The sequence below is a fragment of the Choloepus didactylus genome, chromosome 12 (assembly GCF_015220235.1).
Source record: "Choloepus didactylus isolate mChoDid1 chromosome 12, mChoDid1.pri, whole genome shotgun sequence".
Classification (NCBI taxonomy): domain Eukaryota; kingdom Metazoa; phylum Chordata; class Mammalia; order Pilosa; family Megalonychidae; genus Choloepus; species Choloepus didactylus.
In genome coordinates this window covers 19,837,703-19,855,688 of record NC_051318.1, presented here as the reverse complement: position 1 = coordinate 19,855,688, position 17,986 = coordinate 19,837,703, and the positions used below count along the sequence as shown (strand labels likewise).

General features: G+C 36.1%; 2 protein-coding genes across 3 annotated transcripts in view; one reads left to right on the top strand and one right to left on the bottom strand.

Annotated features, from left to right (window-relative positions):
- LOC119506677 (protein mono-ADP-ribosyltransferase PARP4-like) overlaps positions 1 to 17,986 on the bottom strand; it is an 84,411-nt gene that overhangs the window by 30,049 nt on the left and 36,376 nt on the right. For both annotated transcript variants that reach the window (XM_037799683.1, XM_037799685.1), the window contains exons 10-14: positions 15,957 to 16,117; positions 10,910 to 11,047; positions 9,263 to 9,358; positions 2,467 to 2,650; positions 2,090 to 2,246 (exon numbers count right to left, since the gene is read on the bottom strand). In XM_037799683.1, the coding sequence (XP_037655611.1) occupies positions 2,090 to 2,246; positions 2,467 to 2,650; positions 9,263 to 9,358; positions 10,910 to 11,047; positions 15,957 to 16,117 (736 nt within the window). The remainder of the gene's footprint in view (positions 1 to 2,089; positions 2,247 to 2,466; positions 2,651 to 9,262; positions 9,359 to 10,909; positions 11,048 to 15,956; positions 16,118 to 17,986) is intronic.
- Positions 56 to 810, top strand: LOC119506679 (rRNA-processing protein FCF1 homolog). The gene has a single exon (XM_037799686.1). The coding sequence runs from the start codon at positions 99 to 101 to the stop codon at positions 693 to 695; it is 597 nt and encodes a 198-aa protein (XP_037655614.1). The 5' UTR covers positions 56 to 98; the 3' UTR covers positions 696 to 810.

The following is a 17,986-nucleotide window of genomic DNA, read 5'->3' as shown; positions in this document are numbered from 1 at the left end:
TTTTTACTTTTATTTTTTATTCTTATTCTGATTCTTTCTGGTGCAAGGAAAATGTTCAAAAATAGATTGGGGAAAATAAGACAGAGTGTGGCGTGAATATGGGGAAGCAAAAGAAAACAAGGAAGTATGCGACCATGAAGAGAATGCTTAGTCTCAGAGACCAGAGGCTTAAAGAAAAGGATAGATTAAAGCCTAAAAAGAAAGAAAAGAAAGATCCCAGCGCACTCAAGGAAAGAGAATTGCCTCAACATCCTTCCTGCTTATTTTTCCAATATAATACACAGCTGGGCCCACCTTACCACATCCTGGTAGATACCAACTTTATCAACTTTTCCATTAAAGCCAAACTGGATTTAGTGCAGTCAATGATGGACTGTTTGTATGCCAAGTGTATCCCTTGTATAACTGACTGTGTGATGGCTGAAATTGAGAAATTGGGACAGAAGTATCGAGTGGCTCTAAGGATCGCCAAGGATCCAAGATTTGAACGATTACCATGCACACACAAAGGAACCTATGCAGATGACTGTTTGGTACAGAGAGTAACTCAGCATAAGTGTTATATTGTGGCCACGGTTGACCGGGACCTTAAGAGAAGAATTCGAAAGATCCCTGGAGTTCCTATCATGTACATTTCTAACCATAGGTACAACATTGAACGGATGCCAGATGATTATGGAGCCCCTCGGTTCTAGTCCTTGCAAGACAAAGTTTCTCTGCCTTCCTTCAACTGACTTTTTCTGTTACTAGTTCATTAAACATTTTCTATTATGAGCCAAAAAAAAAAAAAAAAAAAAAAAAAAAAAAAAATAGATTGGGGTGATGAATGCATGACTATATGATGGTACTTGAACAGCTGATTGTAAACCATAGATGACTGTATGGTATGTGAATATATTTCAATAAAACTGAATTTAATTAAAACAAAAATAAACAAACATCCCTCCATGATCTATTTTTGTTAACTCTATGCATTCTCCTTTCCTTTATGTGTTAGTTATATTTTAGGACAAATGGACAAACAGCATTTTATGATTTTCAATGGCAGATTCTGAAAAGTGAGCTAAAATTTCAGATCCTGAGAAAAATGGAGGCAACATTTTCAAAAGACATTTCTGCCTTTTTAATCTAGAGCCTTTGGGGAGTCATCTCAAAAACACAGAACTATTACTTGAAAGACAGATTTAAACACACACACAGATATACAAAAGGTCTTATCTTGAAAGTCATAGACTTCCAATCCAAAAAGACTAAAGCAAACTCCTAATATAGCATATTGAGAAACATTCAAGTACTATACTAGGTGGTACAAAAAAACAGACATGGTTAGATGTAGAAATACATACTGCCTTGCCAGACATTTCATTTAATGACTCCCAGAGAAAAATCTGGAGTCATCTTTTTGAACATACATGAGCTCATACATGTCTGATAAACAAATAATTTCATTACAGTTAAAAAGGTGAATGTGTTTTTATAATCCTATTGATATTAAAATAGTTTGGACTTATAACTTGGCATTTTCTGAGAAGCTATTGTCCTCCCATATATTTGTACTATTAATGATACATAAATCACACATTGTAATTAATAGAGTATCTTATCCCATTCAGTCTTGACAGCAACACTGCGAAGCAGGTCTTGCTATCATTGCCACACAAAAGAAGTCAAAGCTCAGAAAGATAATGCAGTTTGTTCAAGATTATAAAGCCTCATAAGTGGCAGGGTTGACACTCAAACCCAAGCTTCTGGATACTAAAACTGAGTCTTCTTTCTAGTCTACCAACTCCTGTTTTACTTTTTGCAGTCTGACACCTTAAAATGGTTCAGTGAGTTTTAGGATTGGCTCTTCTGACACGGATAAGTTAAACTTCAGAGTCCTAATGAAGTAACATGCGATTTTGAGGTAACTTCACCTCTCTTAAGCATTCTGGTTTTAATTTGTATAGACTAAAAAAGGAAATGAAATATTTAGGTATTGTGCCATAGATGTAGTTACTAAACTATAAAATATAAAACCCACTAAAAATACTTTGTTTGAGTTCTATAAATACATCACATAAAACAACACTCAAGAAAAGGATCTTACCTTCAACCTTTGACACATCTGAAAACTCAGGTCTGTCTTCCTCTAATTCAGTATTACCACCAGGTTGAAAGTCCTTTTTTGGATCTCCAGGAATGGAAAATTTAACAATATATTTCATTTTAATCTGACTGGTTTTATATACAACAAATTCATCATCCTAGGGTAGACAGAAATTAATAGGTGGTAAAGTAAATCTTTATCGGCAGGTGTTCTCATAAAAGCACAGCTTCATGTTTGCTAATTCAGAAAATACTGAATTCAGACAGTAGATGTACAATAATTAATTAAACTTAAGCATATTTAATAAAAAGAGAAGCAAAAAAATTGAGGCTGTCCTTTTGGAATTCAGGAAACTGCCTATTTCTTGAGTATATTACCTCAAAGTCTGTGATGACACCTGCTTTTTGTGAAACGCCATGCACACTGTCATAACCAAGTGGTGCCTCAGTCAATGAAAAATCCTTTTTGAATAAGTCCATACACTTTCCAAGGGCTACATCACAAATGACCAAGAGCCTGGTGCCCTCTGTCTCTCCTGGGTGTGAGTATTTTATACTTGTGCTGCATGGGAGAGGAAATGTGCACTTTTATAATTTATAGCTAGATGTCAATAACACTTTATTATATATAACATAGTATTATACACATAGAACTTTCCTGGAGAACATTCCACTTTTTACAATTATTGAAACTTTTTGAGGATTCAATTTAGAACCTAATTAATTAACTTACTTAAAGTTTTTATTTACGTGGCCATTATGTTGTGCCAGGCAGTGCTCAAAGTACTTTGCTCCCAGGGAGATATTAATTCCACTTATTATCCCAAATCGTTATTAGCTACTAAAATATACATATTTGGTTATAGTGAACATCAGCATGGTGAAAGAGAAGGAAAAAAGACACTTCATTAATTAGGAAGAATAAATTTAATTCTCCGCACTAAGCCTCAGAAGGAACGTTAAATATCATGTAAGTTAGAACTGATCAAAGGGAAAGGAAGGCTTTGAATTCTCAAGAAGCCTTCTGAATCCAAACAGAAAAATAAATATTTTTTCAAGTGACACCCAAATGAGAGGCTTTGTTTGAACTTCCTTTGGGAATCAAAAGTATAAAGCATTTCTTGCTGTCAGGAGTGACATGTTAAGACACAACTTTGGGAACAACAGTTTTGGGACAGCCTCCATTTTTTTAAAAGATCAAGACTAAAATGTCAAAGTGCAGCCTGACTGAAATTCTTTGTTCCATCCCTCTAAGACTGCATTTTGAAAAAAAATCAATTTCTCCCATTCCTCCTACAAGCCTCTCTGCTTCTATGGGCTCTTTCCCTATAACTTACAAACATGCTTAAATTCTTCCCTCCCACCCACCCCAATTCCCTTGCCTCTGCCCCTCTACCTTTCTTTCTTCCTTTCTCACCCACACTCTTGGGGGTACAGTGACCATCTCCTCTTCCTCACTTGCTGCTCACTCTTCAATTCACTGCAATTTGGCTCAATTCATACCACTCTGCCATAAGTCACTAAACTTCAATTTTGTTAAATTCAACTATTGCCAATCTACTTTTAAAAATATTTTAACATTTAAAAATTTTTAAGTTGAAATATTTTGTGCATAGGAAGGAGTACTTATAAATGTAAAGTTTAAAGAATAATAAAGCAAAAAATCATATAGTTACCTACCACTTTGTTAAGAAATAGACTACATTCAATATTTTTGACACCGACCTGTGGCATCACCTTCCCTCCCACTCAGAGGTAATCCAACCACTATTTTTAAATTTTGTGTATATTATTTTCTTTCTTTTATATAAGTTTTGCCACATAGGTATATATCCCTTAATAATATATTGTTAGTTTTCCCTTTTTTAAAAGCTGAGATAAAATTCACATAACATAAAATGAACCATTTTAAACAGCACAATTCAGTGGCATTTTGTATATTCACAGTGTTGGGCAACCACCACATCTATCTAGTTCCAAAACATTTTCATACTGCAAAATAAAGCCCACATCCAGCCCTTGGCAAACACCAATCTGCTCTGTATTTCTATGGATTTATCTATTCTGGACATTTCGTATAAATGGAATCTTAATATGTGATATTTTGTGTCTGGTTTCTTTCCCTTGGTATGTTTTTGAAGTTCATCCATGTTGTAGCAGGTATCACAATTTCATTTCTTTTTACGGCTGAACTGTATTCTATCATATGGATATGCCACAATTTGTTTATTCATTCATGCACTGATGAACAGTCCGATTGTTTACTCTTTTAGCTATTATGAGCATTCATGTAGAAGTATTTGTTTGAGTTCCTGATTTCAATTCTTTTGGGTATATATGTAGGAGTGGAATTTCTGGGTCATATGATAATTCTATGCTGAACATAAAACTGTTTTTCACAGTGGCTATACCATATGAGGGTTCCTACTTCTCCACCTTCTCACCAACACTTGTTTTTTTCCTATCATGCCAACCTAGTGGGTGGGAAGTGGTATCTCATTGTGGTTTTGATTTGCATTTCCCCAATGGCTAATGATGGTGAACATCTTTTCAAGTGCTGCTTGACTATTTATGTACCATTTTTGGAGAAATGTCTATTCAAGTCCTTTGCCCATTTTAAAATTGGGTTGTTGTCTTTTTATTTTTATTTCATTTTATTTTATTTTAGTCTTTTAATTTTTGAGTTTTAAGGGTTCTTTATGTATTCTGGATACTAGACCCTTTAAAGAGATAATTTCCAAATATTTTCTTCCTTGTGCAGGTTGTCTTTTCACTTTCGTGATAATGTCTATTGATGCACAAAAGTTTTTAATTTTGATGAAGTCCAATTCAGCTACTTTCTTTCTTGTTCATTGTGGTTTTAGCATCATTTTTAGGAAGCCACTGCCACTTACAAGTTCATGAAGATCTATCCTTATGTTTTCATCCAAGAGTTTTATAGTTTTAGCTCTTACATTTAGGTCTCTGATACATTTTCAGTTAATTCTTATATCTGGTACAAGGTTCTCCAAACTGGGAAATGTGAGTCCTTCAAATTTGTTCTTCTTTTTCCAGACTGTTTTGGCTATGGGGGCCCACTGCAATTCCTTACGAATTTGAGAATCAGCTTTACCATTCCTCCAAAAAAGACCATTGGAATGTGATAGGGTTGTACTGAATTAGTAGATTGCTTTGGGTATTATTACCATTCTAACAATAGTTAACAATAGTCAGTCATCCAATTCAGGAACACAGGATATCTTTCCATTTATTTAGGTCTTTAACTTCTTTCAGCAATGTCTTGAAGTTTTCAATGTACAGGTCTTTCAACCATGGAGCTAAATTTATTCCTAGGAATTTTATTCTTTTAGATGCAACTGTAAATGGAATTATTTTCTTAACTTCCTTTTCAGATTCTTCATTGTTAATGTATTGAAACACAAATGATATTTGCATGTTAATATTGTACCCTGCAACTTCGCTGAATTCCCTCTAGTAGTTTTATTGGGGATTCTTTGGAATTTTCTATATATAGGATCATGACATCTGTGAACAGAGATTGTTTTATTTCTTCCTTTCCTTTGGATGCCTTTTTATTTCTCGTTCTTGCCTGATTGCTCTGGTTAGAATTTCCAGTACAATGTTGAATAGGAGTGGTGAAAGCAGGCATCTTTGTCTTGTTTCTGATCTCAGAGGGAAAGCTCTGAGTCTCTCATTATTGAGTATGATGTGAACTGTGGGTTCTTCATAAATGCCCTTTAGTGAGTTGAGAAAGTTTCCAAGTTTGTGTAGTCTTTTTAATGAATGCTGAAATTTGTCAATGGCTTTTTCTGTGTTGATTAAGATGATCATGTGGGCTTTTCCCTTTGTTCTATTAATGTAGTGTATTACAGTGTTTAATTTTCAAAACTTGTGCCACCCTTGCATTCCTGGGGTAAATTCCATGTGGTCCTCATGTATAAGTCTTTTACTATGTTGTTTGGTTTGATTTGCTCATATTTTTTGGAGGATTTTCCTGTCTATATTCATAAGGGATATCAGTATGTAGTCTTCTTTTTGTGATGTCTTTGTCTGTCTTTGGTATCATGGTAATGCCAGACTCACAGAATTAGGACGCATACCCTTCTCTTCTATTTTTTTGGAAGAGTTTGAGAAGGACTGGTGCTAATACCTTGAATGTTTGGTAGAATTCAGTGGTGAAGTCATCTGGCCCTAGATTTTTCTTTGTTGGTAGGTTTTTATTTTTTAATTTTTTAAACTGCAAATTTTATTGAGATATATTCACATACCATATAGTCCATCAAAATATAGTGTCTCACAATATCATCACCTAGTTGTGCAATCACACTCAATTTTAGACCATTTTCATTGCTACAAAAAGAACAGACATTAAAAAAAACCCAAATACCCCTTACCCCTTATCTGCCCCCCCATTTTTGACCCCTAGTAACAGTGTAGTACACCTGTTACTGTTGATGAGAGTATTAAGGTATTATTGTTAACTATAGTCCATACCTTGCAATACTTGGTACAAGTTTTGTACCTTTGTACTAGTTCATGAAAGAACTTATATTTGTAATGTTAATCAGTGACATACTGACTCTAAATAGCCCCTTTCAACCAAATTCATTTACAATTCAGCACTATTACTTATAATCTCCCAAACCCTCACCTCTATCCATTTCCAAACATTTAAGTTCAACCTCATTAAAAATTCTGTACATATTAGGCAACTGCTTCCCTTTTCTAGCTACTGTCAGTCTCCAGGTAACGTATACTCTACATCTTATAACTATGAGTTTACATATTCTAGTTAATTCATATTAGTGAAATCATATAATATCTATCCTTTTGTGTCTGACATATTTTATCAGCATTTTGTTCTGAAGGTTCATCCATGTTGTTGCATGCTTCAGGACCTCATTCCTTCTTATCGCTGAATAGTATTCCATCATATCTATATACCACATTTTGTTTATCCATTTGTCTGCTGATGGATTGCTTCCATCTTTTGGCAATTGTGAATAATGCTGCTGTGAACATCAGTGTGCAAATGTCTATTCATGTCCCTGCTTTCAGATCTTCTGGGTATATACCAAATAGTGGAATGGCCAGTTCATAAAGCAACTCAACATTTAGTTTTTTGAGGATCTGCCAAACTGTTTTCCACAGCAGCTGTATGTTGGGAGGTTTTCCAGTAATGACTCAACCTCTTTACTTACAATGCCTATTTGAATTTTCTATTTCTTCTTGAGTATGTTTTGGTAATTTGTGTGTTTCTAGGAATTTGCCCATTTCACCCAGATTATCTAATTTGTTGGTTTTAATAGTTCATAGTACTCTTCTATAATCCTTTTATTTCTGTAAGGTTGGTGGTCAGCTCTTCACTTTCATTTCTGATTTTAGTTACTTGTATGTTTTTTCTTTGTCAGTCTAAAGGTTTGTCAGTTTTGTTCTTTTCGAAGAACTAACTTTTAGTTTCATTGATTCTATTATTTTTCTACTCTCAATTTCATTCATCTACACTCTAATCTTTATTATTTCCTTCCTTCTATTAGCTGTGGGTTTAGTTTGCTCTTCTTTTTCTAGCCCCTGAAGGTGTAAAGTTAGGTTATTGCTTTGAGATCTTTCTACATTTTAATGTAGGTATTATAGCTATGGATTTCCCACTGAGCACTGCTTTTATTGTATCCCATATGGCTTAGTATGATGCGTTTTTGTTTTCACTCATCTCAAAGTATTTCCTAATTTCCTTTGTGGTTTCTTATTTGATTCATTTGTTGTTTAAGATTGTGTTGTTTAATTTCTACATAAATGTGGATGTTTTAATTTCCCATCTGCTAAAACAAATACCATACAGTGGGTTGGCTTAAACAATAGGAATTTATTAGCTCACAGTTTTGAGGTTGGGAGAAGTCCAGAAATCAAGGTGTCAGTAAGGTGATGCTTTCTCTTCAAAGACTGGAATTCTGGGACTGGTTGCTGGTAATCCTTGGTCCTTGGCTCTTCTGTTACATGGCAATGCATAGGCTGGTGCCTTCTCCTTTCTCTTCCAGGTTCTGTTGACTTCTAGCTTCTAGCTGCTTCTTGTAGCTTCTTCTGTATCCAATTTCCTTTGCTTATAATGATTTCATCTGTATTGGATTAAGGGCCAACCTTATTCAGTTTGAGTACACCTTAACTAATTAAAAACATCTTCAAAGTCCTTTTTACAAATGGGTTCACACCTACAGGACCAGGGGTTTGAACATGCCTTTTGTGGGGACATGATTCAATCCCCCAACAATGGATTTTCCAGTTTTTCATCTGCTATTGATTTCTAGTTTCATCCATTGTGGTCAGAGAAGATACTTTGTATGACTTCAATATTCTTGTATTTATTGAGACTTGTTTTGCAGCCTAACATATGGTATATCCTAGAGAATGTTCAATGTGCACTCAAGAAGAATGTATACTTTTTGTTGTTGGAGTGTTCCATATATGTGTTAGGTCTAATTGGTTTAAAGGCAGTTGAAGTACTCTATTTCCTTAATGATATCTCTGGTTATTTTATCCTTAATTGAAAGTGGGGTATTGAAGTCTCCAATTATTATTGTAGAACTGTCTGTTTCTCTTTTCAATTCTGTTAATGTTTGCTTTGTATTCTTGGGTCTCTGTTGTTGATGTGCATGTATCTATAATTGTTATATTTACTTGAATTGGCCCTTTATCAATATATAAAGACTTTTTTTGTCTTTTATAACAGCTTATGACTAAAAGTTTATTTTGTCTGATATTAGTATAGCCATTCCAGCTCTTTTTTGATTACTATTTACATGGAGTATTTTTTCATCCCTTTACTTGCAATTAATTTGTGTCTTTGGATCTACAATGAATCTCCTGTAGATAGCATATAATTGGCTAATTTTTTAAATCAATTTTCCAGTATCTTTTAATTGGTGAATTTTAATCCATTTAAATTTAAAGTGATTGCTGATAGCCAAGGAGTTTAAATGTAATTTTCCCTAACATTTACCACAAAAGTTATACTTTTGTGCTTCAACAATTTACTAAGAAAACTGATTGCTTTCAATGTTCTGTTTCTTGGGTGAGAAACTCCCACAAAAACAGAAAGAGAAAAACACATAGCAAGTAGTCAATAATAATTTCTTAGAGATGGGTTTGAGTAACATGATTAAGGATAAAACATACTAACCTGAGTGAATCACTGAAATATATCCCACTCCCAAGATTTCCTGTGTTTGTTCTACTCACGCCATGATCTTCAACTACTTTGGGTAAAAGCAACCCTCTGAAAAGAAAACACATTATAATGATTTACTAGAAAGAAAGAATATTGTATTACAGCCTCACAATTCTAGCAGAGACAGGTGCTATTTAAAAATCATGGAAGGAAAAAGAAAAATGCATTTCAAAGTAATCCTACATTAAGAGTACTATTAAAATGTAAGAAGCTCTGGCTGGGTTTCTCATCACCAACTTGACCAGCTGTGGGTTGATGGCCATTTTTTTCTGCCTCTGGGCTCTGCCTACTTCAGGCCAAGGCCTCCTAGGGCTCAACAGCACAGTGCTTTAAGCCTAATGCTGACTGCATTTCTCCCTTGCTCAAGAAGTATGAGGATCCCTATTGGACTTCTAGCATTCAAAGAACTCTCTGCAATCAAACTGTAACCATGTCATCTCTGGAATGGTGGGTGAAGGGAGATTTCTGCTTTTATTATATAAACATCAATTGTTTGAATTTTGTATTATGAGATTAAATTAATCTGGTAAAATGGTTTTTGAGTTTTGGTCCTACCTAGAAAGGCCTCTCCCATTCAAACATTATTTTTAAAATACTCTCTTAATTTTCATTGAGTATTTTTATGGTTTCATTTTAATACTTAAACCTTTGCTCTGTCTGGAATTTATTTAAGTGTGAGCGTCTGGAATTTATTTAAGTGTGAGGAACAAAATAAGGGTCCAACTTTGTATTTTTTACCAGGTGGTTACCCGTTTATCTCAATGCACAATATTGAAAAAATTATCTTTCTTCCAAAGAGATGAAAGCTATTTTATCATATTCTAAATCCTCTATGTTTTGCATTTATTTCTGGACTCTTTATTCTGTCGATTCATCTATTTAGGTATCACTTTTAATTAATACAGCATTTTAATATGATTTAATGTCTGACTGGTTAATCCCCCATCATTACTCTTTTTTCCAGAATTATCCAGAGAATTTCAAAATTTAAAAAAATAGTGTAGTAGAATCAGCATTTTATTGCTTTCAAATAATCTTATTGGTACTTTTATTGTGACAGCACTAAATTTATAGATTAATTTAAGGAAAACTGGCATCCTTCTGATTAACGCAAGTGTCTTTTGAATTCCTAAACTGCAGTTTAAAGTCTTTTTACAGATTGTTTTTGCATGTTTCTTTTTAAGTATCTTCTTAGGTATTTATATTTTCCCCTGCCCCCTATGACTTCTGTTTCAGCCCTAACATTAAGAAGTTACTCAAAGGAAACAGAAAATTAGACTTATGTTTTGGATAGATAACTCACACTATATGGACACTCTAATTTCTAGACTTTTTAATTTAAGTATTGTGCTATTCTTAGGTTATACGCACATGGAAGAGTCATGAAATAGAATAACCTTTCCTCACATGATTCTGTCTTCAAGAAGCAATTCATACCCATGTACTATACTTTAAAAATATATATCATAATAAATACTCAATTTAAATCATATATTGGCTTCTTTAAACTGAAAAGACCCATGTAGAATAGGAAAAAAAGTAAAACATTTCACATTTGTTAATCTAAAGTTTTGGAAAATAAAAATGGCAATCTCTTACCGGGTTAGGATTCCTACAATGTTTTGTACAGAAGATCCATGTAACAAGGACTTCACATTGCCAAGTTTGCTTAAAAACTCTGTGGTTTCATTGACTCTGCCAACTCTAAATATCTGCAAGATGTCCACTGGACTTTTACTGTAAAAATTAGCAGAAAACCCTCAAGATTATGTATTTGGAAGCAAAACAAAAAATAATTCTTAGCAACAGAAAACTCAAAACAACCCAAATGTCTGTTATTATAGAATGGATTAAATACATGACAACATGGGATAACTTGGAAATACTTCACAACCATTAAAAAATCACATTCTTAAAAAATAAAGTCATGAGATAAAGATCACAGAAAAACATCAACTTTAAGTGCAAGTTACAGCAAAGGAGAGGCTAAACCTGCTTGTAATTGTGCCTAAGAGTCTCCCCCTGAGTACCTCTTTGTTGCTCAGATGTGGCCCTCTCTCTCTAACTGAGCCACCTTGGCAGGTGATCTCACTGCCCTCCCCTCTACATGGGACCTGACTCCCAGGGGGTGTAAATCTCCCTTGCAATGCAGGATATGACTCCCAGGGATAAATCTGGACCTGGCATTGTGGGATTGAGAACACCTTCTTGACCAAAAGGGGGATGAGAAATGAAACAAAATAAAGCTTCAATGGCTGAGAGATTTCAAATGGAGTCAAGAGGTCACTCTGGTGGACATTTTTATACACTATATAGATAACACTTTTTGGGTTTTAATGTACTGGAATAGCTAGAAGTAAATACCTGAAGCTATCAGACTCCAACTCAGTAGCCTTGACTCTTGAAGATGATTGTATAACAATGTAGCTTACAATGACAGCATGATTGTGAAAACCTTGTGGATCACACTCCCTTTATCCAGCATATGGATGGATGAGTAGATAAATGGGGACAAAAACTAAATGAAAAATAGGGTGGGATGGGGGGATGATTTGGGTGTTCTTTCTTATTTTTATTTTTTATTCTTATTCTGATTCTTTCTGGTATAAGGAAAATGTTCAAAAATAGATTGGGGTGATGAATGCACAACTAAATGATGGTACTGTGAACAGCTGATTGTACACCATGGATGATTGTACGGTATGTGAATATATCTCATTAATAAAACTGAATTTAAAAAAAAGTAAGTTACAAAACTTTATGCTTAGTATGATCCCAATTTTGTCTAAAATATAACATATAAGAAATAGGAAATGGGAAAACATTGAATAGGTTCATTCGTTCATTCACGCATTCATTTAACAAACATACTGTGTGAGGTATTCTGCCAGGCATTAGAAATAAGATAACACAGTCTTTGGCCTCATGGAACTTACATTCTAATGAGAGAGACAAAAATTAAGAAGTTAACAAACATCTTATTTTAAGTGCTGCTAGGTAAAACAACAAGGTTCAGAGAGGATAGTCAAGGAAGGCCCCTTTTTGGACAGGACATTTATTGGAATACCGCATGACACAATTTTAATCTTAAGATCTTACTGGCTACCATGGGGAAATGAATTGGATGAGGCAAGCGTGGAAAAGAATGTCAGAAATGGATGTTTCATAGAGTCAGAATCTAGAATACAGGGGTGATGGTTAGGTTTATGTGTCAACTTGGCCGGGTGATAGTGCCCAGGTGTCTGGTCAAGCAAGCACTGGCTTAACTATTACTGCAAGGGCATTTCTGGATGGCTGATAAACCACAAGGCTGGTTTATTAAATCATCAGTCAATTGACTGTATCTGTGGCTGATTACATCAACGAAGAGCATGTCTTCTGCAATGAGAGAATTCAATCAGCTGGATTTAATCCAATCAGTTAAAGACTTAAGGGAGAAGAGAGAGAACCTTCACTTCTTCAGCTAGCCAGAGTCTCCTGGGGAATTCATCGAACACCTTCATTGGAGGTGCCAGTTCAACTGCCTGCTCTCTGGAATTTGGACTTGTGTATCCTGCCCTACGGAATCTGGACTTGTGCATCTCCACAGTTGCACGAGACACTTTTATAAAATCTCATATTTACAGATATTTCTCGTTGGTTCTTTCTCCCTAGAGAACACTAACTAATACAATAGGTTACCAGGGGATGGGGTAGGGATAGGGAACTGACGTTAAGCCTTAAAGTGTACAGGGTTCCTAGCTGTAACAATGGACATGGTTTGCTATTGGATGGTGCTGATGGTAGCTCAACATTGTGAATGTAATGAACAGCACTGAAATATATAACTGAATATGGTTAAAAGGGGGAAATGTTAGGTTGTATATATGGTAGCAGAATAAAAATTAAAAAAAAAAAAATCCATGGAACTGCAGTACACAGTGAACCCTGAACTGCAGTACACAGTGAACCCTGAGTTAAACCAGACTCTATTAATACTCTATTAATAGTACATGTGCCAGTTTGAATGTATTGAGTTCCCCAAATGCCATTATCTTTGATGTAGTCTTGTGGGGCAGAAGTTTTGGTGCTGATTAGATTTGCTTGGAATGTGCCCCACCCAGCTGTGGGTGATGACTTTGATGAGATAATCCCATGGAGGCATGGCCCCACCCATTCAGGGTGGGCCTTGATCAGTGGAGCCATATAAATGAGCTGACTCAAAGAGAAGGAACTCAGTGCAGCTGCAAGTGACCTTTTGAAGAGGAGCAAGCTTGCTAGAGAGGAACGTCCTGGGAGAAAGCCATTTTGAAACCAGAACTTTGGAGCAGATGCCAGCCACGTGCCTTCCCTGCTAACAGAGGTTTTCCGGACGCCACTGGCCATCCTCCAGTGAAGGTACCCGATTACTGATGTGTTACCTTGGACACTTTATAGCCTTAAGACCATAACTGTGTAGCCAAATAAACCCCCTTTTTATAAAAGGCAATCCATCTCTGGTGTTTTGCATTCTGCAGCATTAGCAAACTAGAACAGTACAATTATAAAAATGTGCTTTCATCAATTGTAACAAATGTTCCACACCAATGCAAGGTGTTAATAATAGGATGGTTTATGAGACTCCTGTATTTTATGCATGATTGTTCTGTAAACCCACAACTTCTCCAATAAATGGCAAAAAATATAAAAAAAAAAAAAAAAAAAAAAAAAGATGTTGTTTCAATAGTGCTGAGGAGATAACCAAAGTCTAGATTAAAGACAGCAGTGGTGTAAACTGAAAGAAGTCAATGATTAAAGACATTTTGGATGCAGAACTGAGAGACTTGGTGATGTAGGGATGGGGGCTGAGGGGAGAATCAGCAATAGTACTGAGTGGATGACCATGCAATAACTAAATCAGGGACGCATGGGAAAGACTGGGTGGAAAAGGAGGTTTGCCACTGGGAGAGAGTTTTGGAGTAAAGAAAGGTTATACAAAAGCCAATCATGCACGTCCCAAGTCCACATTCATTGATACCACGTGGGCAGCTTGAAATTAGCTATGGTTGGAGCATTTACACCACAGAAATCAGCAAATGTTACAAATCAGGGCTTTTATTTCAGAGTTGGTTTACCAGAACGCAATTCGGAGGGGAGAGGAATAAAAAATTTGAGATATGTTCTACACCAAAATAGTAATAGTGGTTATGTTAATTCTGGGTTATTCCTAGATGGTGAGATCTGGGATGATTTTTAATTTTCATCTTCATATTTTTATGTATTTCCTAAACTTCCAGCAAAGAATTCAAACAAGTAATGTGAGAAAAACCACTAGTGTAATGAAGTGGGGAAAATCTAATTTTTCATACCACACAATCTCTCCCCAGGGAGAAACCCACTTTTCTGGTATGACTATTTAGTACTTGGGTAGTGGGTGGGATCTCCAAGGGCTTGCTTAAGTTACATTAGATAGTTGCTGAACTATAGCTCCCCTCCTCAGAGCTTGAAAATACAGCTCTTCCTTCCCTCCAACTCCCTGGAGAAATCCAGTTATTCTCTTTCGGAGATCTACCTTCATTGTTACTAGTCTCTTAATTAATATTAGATCTCAGCAGATAACTGGGGGGAGGGTAAAAAGAAGTCAAAATAATTTGATAATATATAAGAGCAACATCTGGAAAAGGACTGTGAGACTGGGTTTTGAGGATGACTAACCAACAAAGGCAGAGCACAATTTTAGACAGATGTGAATCTGTCCACGAGGAGGAGTGGGTGGGTGTGGCTCTAGTGAGGTGCTAGAAGACCAGCTTTGGAAATAGTGATAGCCATGACAACAACAAAACCACACACAATACTGATTTGTAGCATTTGTTGATTTCCGTGGTGTAATTACTCCCATCACAGTGGATTTCAACGGTTTAACAAACAGTTTTCAAAATTCCCAGAAATTTGACAATTGTTTCTTGGGAGCTGGTACAAGCTGGCTCCAGTAAACCACTGTTGGTTCCAAGGAGTGTGAAGCTGATAAAGGTTAAACCTGAGAAGCTGGAAATGCCCAGGAGAAAGACTTCGGGAGTAGAATGAATGATTAAATCAACAAAAGTCAGACGCACCCTCTAGAATAATCAATAGAATTAATTTCTAAATCGTGAAGGTGAGTCCAGACTCTGGGCCAAGGTGACTCTACAGAGAAGTCCTAACACCCACCAAGGGCTCATCTGAGCAGCTGACCCATCTATGCTGTTGTTATCCTTGCTGCCAGGTATTATAAAAGCAAATGAGCACAAAAATGTGGATAAGCACATGAGGAAACAGATGGAGCTGACATTTTCATGGCACATTTTGTAAGTTCACATTTTCATATTTTCTTTTAGAAGCATTTTTGCATTTTTAATCTTAATTTAAGTGGATTTTCCTATGTAATACCCTTCAGTACAAAAGAATGTAATTCTCAGTAAACTAGGATAAGCTTGAAGTCAGAGTAGAATAATAGGAGGTATTTTCAAGCATAGAATACTGCCCCAGGCCCTGTTATAAACACAGAAGAGAGTAATCTGCCATCACAACATAATTAATCTTGCTACTGAAGAATAAAATTTATCTAGTTAATTGTGGTGAACCAGTTCTGTAACAGAATCTTAAATGGCAGTACCTAAAACAGACCCTAAAATATTTCCTTCTTGCTTACCTGTGATTATTCTGCAATACCTGATCTCTAACACTGAAAAATTCTTCAGTGTTCTGTTCAATGAGCTCAATTTTGCATCTCAAAGCTCGGTATTTGGCAAGAGACGGTGGGTTGGGTTTGGACAAATTAGTTTCACAGACATTAACCATGTCTCTTATTAGCTGTAAATGGAAATGATACATAGATGTTAGAATCATCACATATCAAAATTAATATTACATTAACACTTTCTCAAAAGTTTGGAAAAATAAAGCTTTGGGTCAATATTTTCCTGCACATTAAAGTTAACAGTTGCCTCAGTTATACCACAATATGTAATAATAATAATAATATACATGAATATAGCACATCAATACTGATAAAGTGAGTTCAAATACATTATTTCATTTCATCCTCACTATGACACTGTGAGGTAGGCCTTTTACCCTCATTGTACAGATGAGGAATGTGAGGCTTTGAAGGTTATATCAGTTGCTCAAGACCCCACAGTTAGGAAGGGAAAGAGATGAATCTGGAACTCAGATCATCAAACTTCAAGCTCAATTTTGCTTAACAAAAATTTATTCTGCATGTTCTGTATGCCAGGCATTCTATTAGGTTTGAAAGATTCAAAGATGAAAAAGACAAAAATCCTTTTCCTGAAAGGGAATGCAAGCATACCATAGTATATTCATAGTAATGGAGCTTGGAAGGGGACCACAGCTTCTGGATGGACTTAATTACACTTATTCCGTGGATTTGTTGCTTTAAACACAACTGAGACTGAAGAGACACTGAAGGAGGGCACTGGCCATTCTGTTTCCAAGGGTGAAAGCTCTATTCACCGTTATGGCTATGGAGTGGGGAGGGCCTTTCCAACTCTAACTCAAAATCCACTAGCCTTAAAATCAAAGATCAATGCATTCTACTACATAAAAATAAAAGACTTCTTCATGGTAGAAACAAATGAGGGCAACCAGCTACAGTAACAACAACAAAAACTCATCATAAGCAAAGAAAAAAGTCAAACAGCAAACTGGGGAAAATATTCACAACTCATACCACAGACTAAGTTCCCTATCTTATAAAAAACTCTGAAAAATCATGAAGATAAATATCAAAATCCAAAAGAAAAACAGGCAAAGGACATGAACCCAGTTCACTAAAAAGGAAACACAGAAGCTTTGCATAAGCAGCAAGAATTGGCAGAAACATCATTCTTAAAGCTCCAGAAAACAGTTAAAGGAATGCAGTAACAGGGCTGAATCAAGAAAAAGACCACTTAAAAGTGACAGAATTTCCTAGTGCCCTGGCTGGCCCTTCCCCCATCCCCTCAGGGGCTTGGTGCAGAGCCAGCCAGCGCTCTCAATGTGGATCCCTGGCCCCAGTTCTGAAGGGAGCAGGAAAACCCTCATGCACAATCTGGGAGCATGTATCCTGGCCCAATCTGTCTGGTGGTGGCCTGAGAGACTCGCTGGCCCAGAATTTGCCCTGAATATAGAAGACAGTTCATAGAGCTCTCTTACAGAATGCTGTGGGAGAGTAGGCAAGTTGTGCTGCTCAAGGCAAGGGATTGCTGTAGTGCAGTGCCTGGGACCCGGAGGAAACTGTTTCCTATGGAAAGGGGGACATTTGTATCCATGTAAACAAGGGGGATTCCTAGGGCCACACATGCATGCCCAAAACAAGACACATGTGCAGAAAGGATCAGGGAGGTCCCTATACTTTGGCCCAAACTATTCTCCAAACTCATTGTATGGATGTACCCTGAAGGAGAACAACTGCACAGGTGAATCTTCAAAAAGTGTGTTCTACTTCCTCTTCCTCCCCTGCCTCTCCCCCCTTCCTCCTCCTCCTCCTCATTGTCTTTTTTTGTTGTTGGCTCTTGGCATTCAAGAAAAGCTTTGTCATAACACCAACTGGATACAAGCTTAAGGAACAGGTGCTTCAGAGTCAAAATCCTAACAATAACACACCAAAATATCAAAATATCCAGGTTTCAGCAAAAGACGACAAAACATATGAAGAAATATGAAGAAACAAGAAGTGAT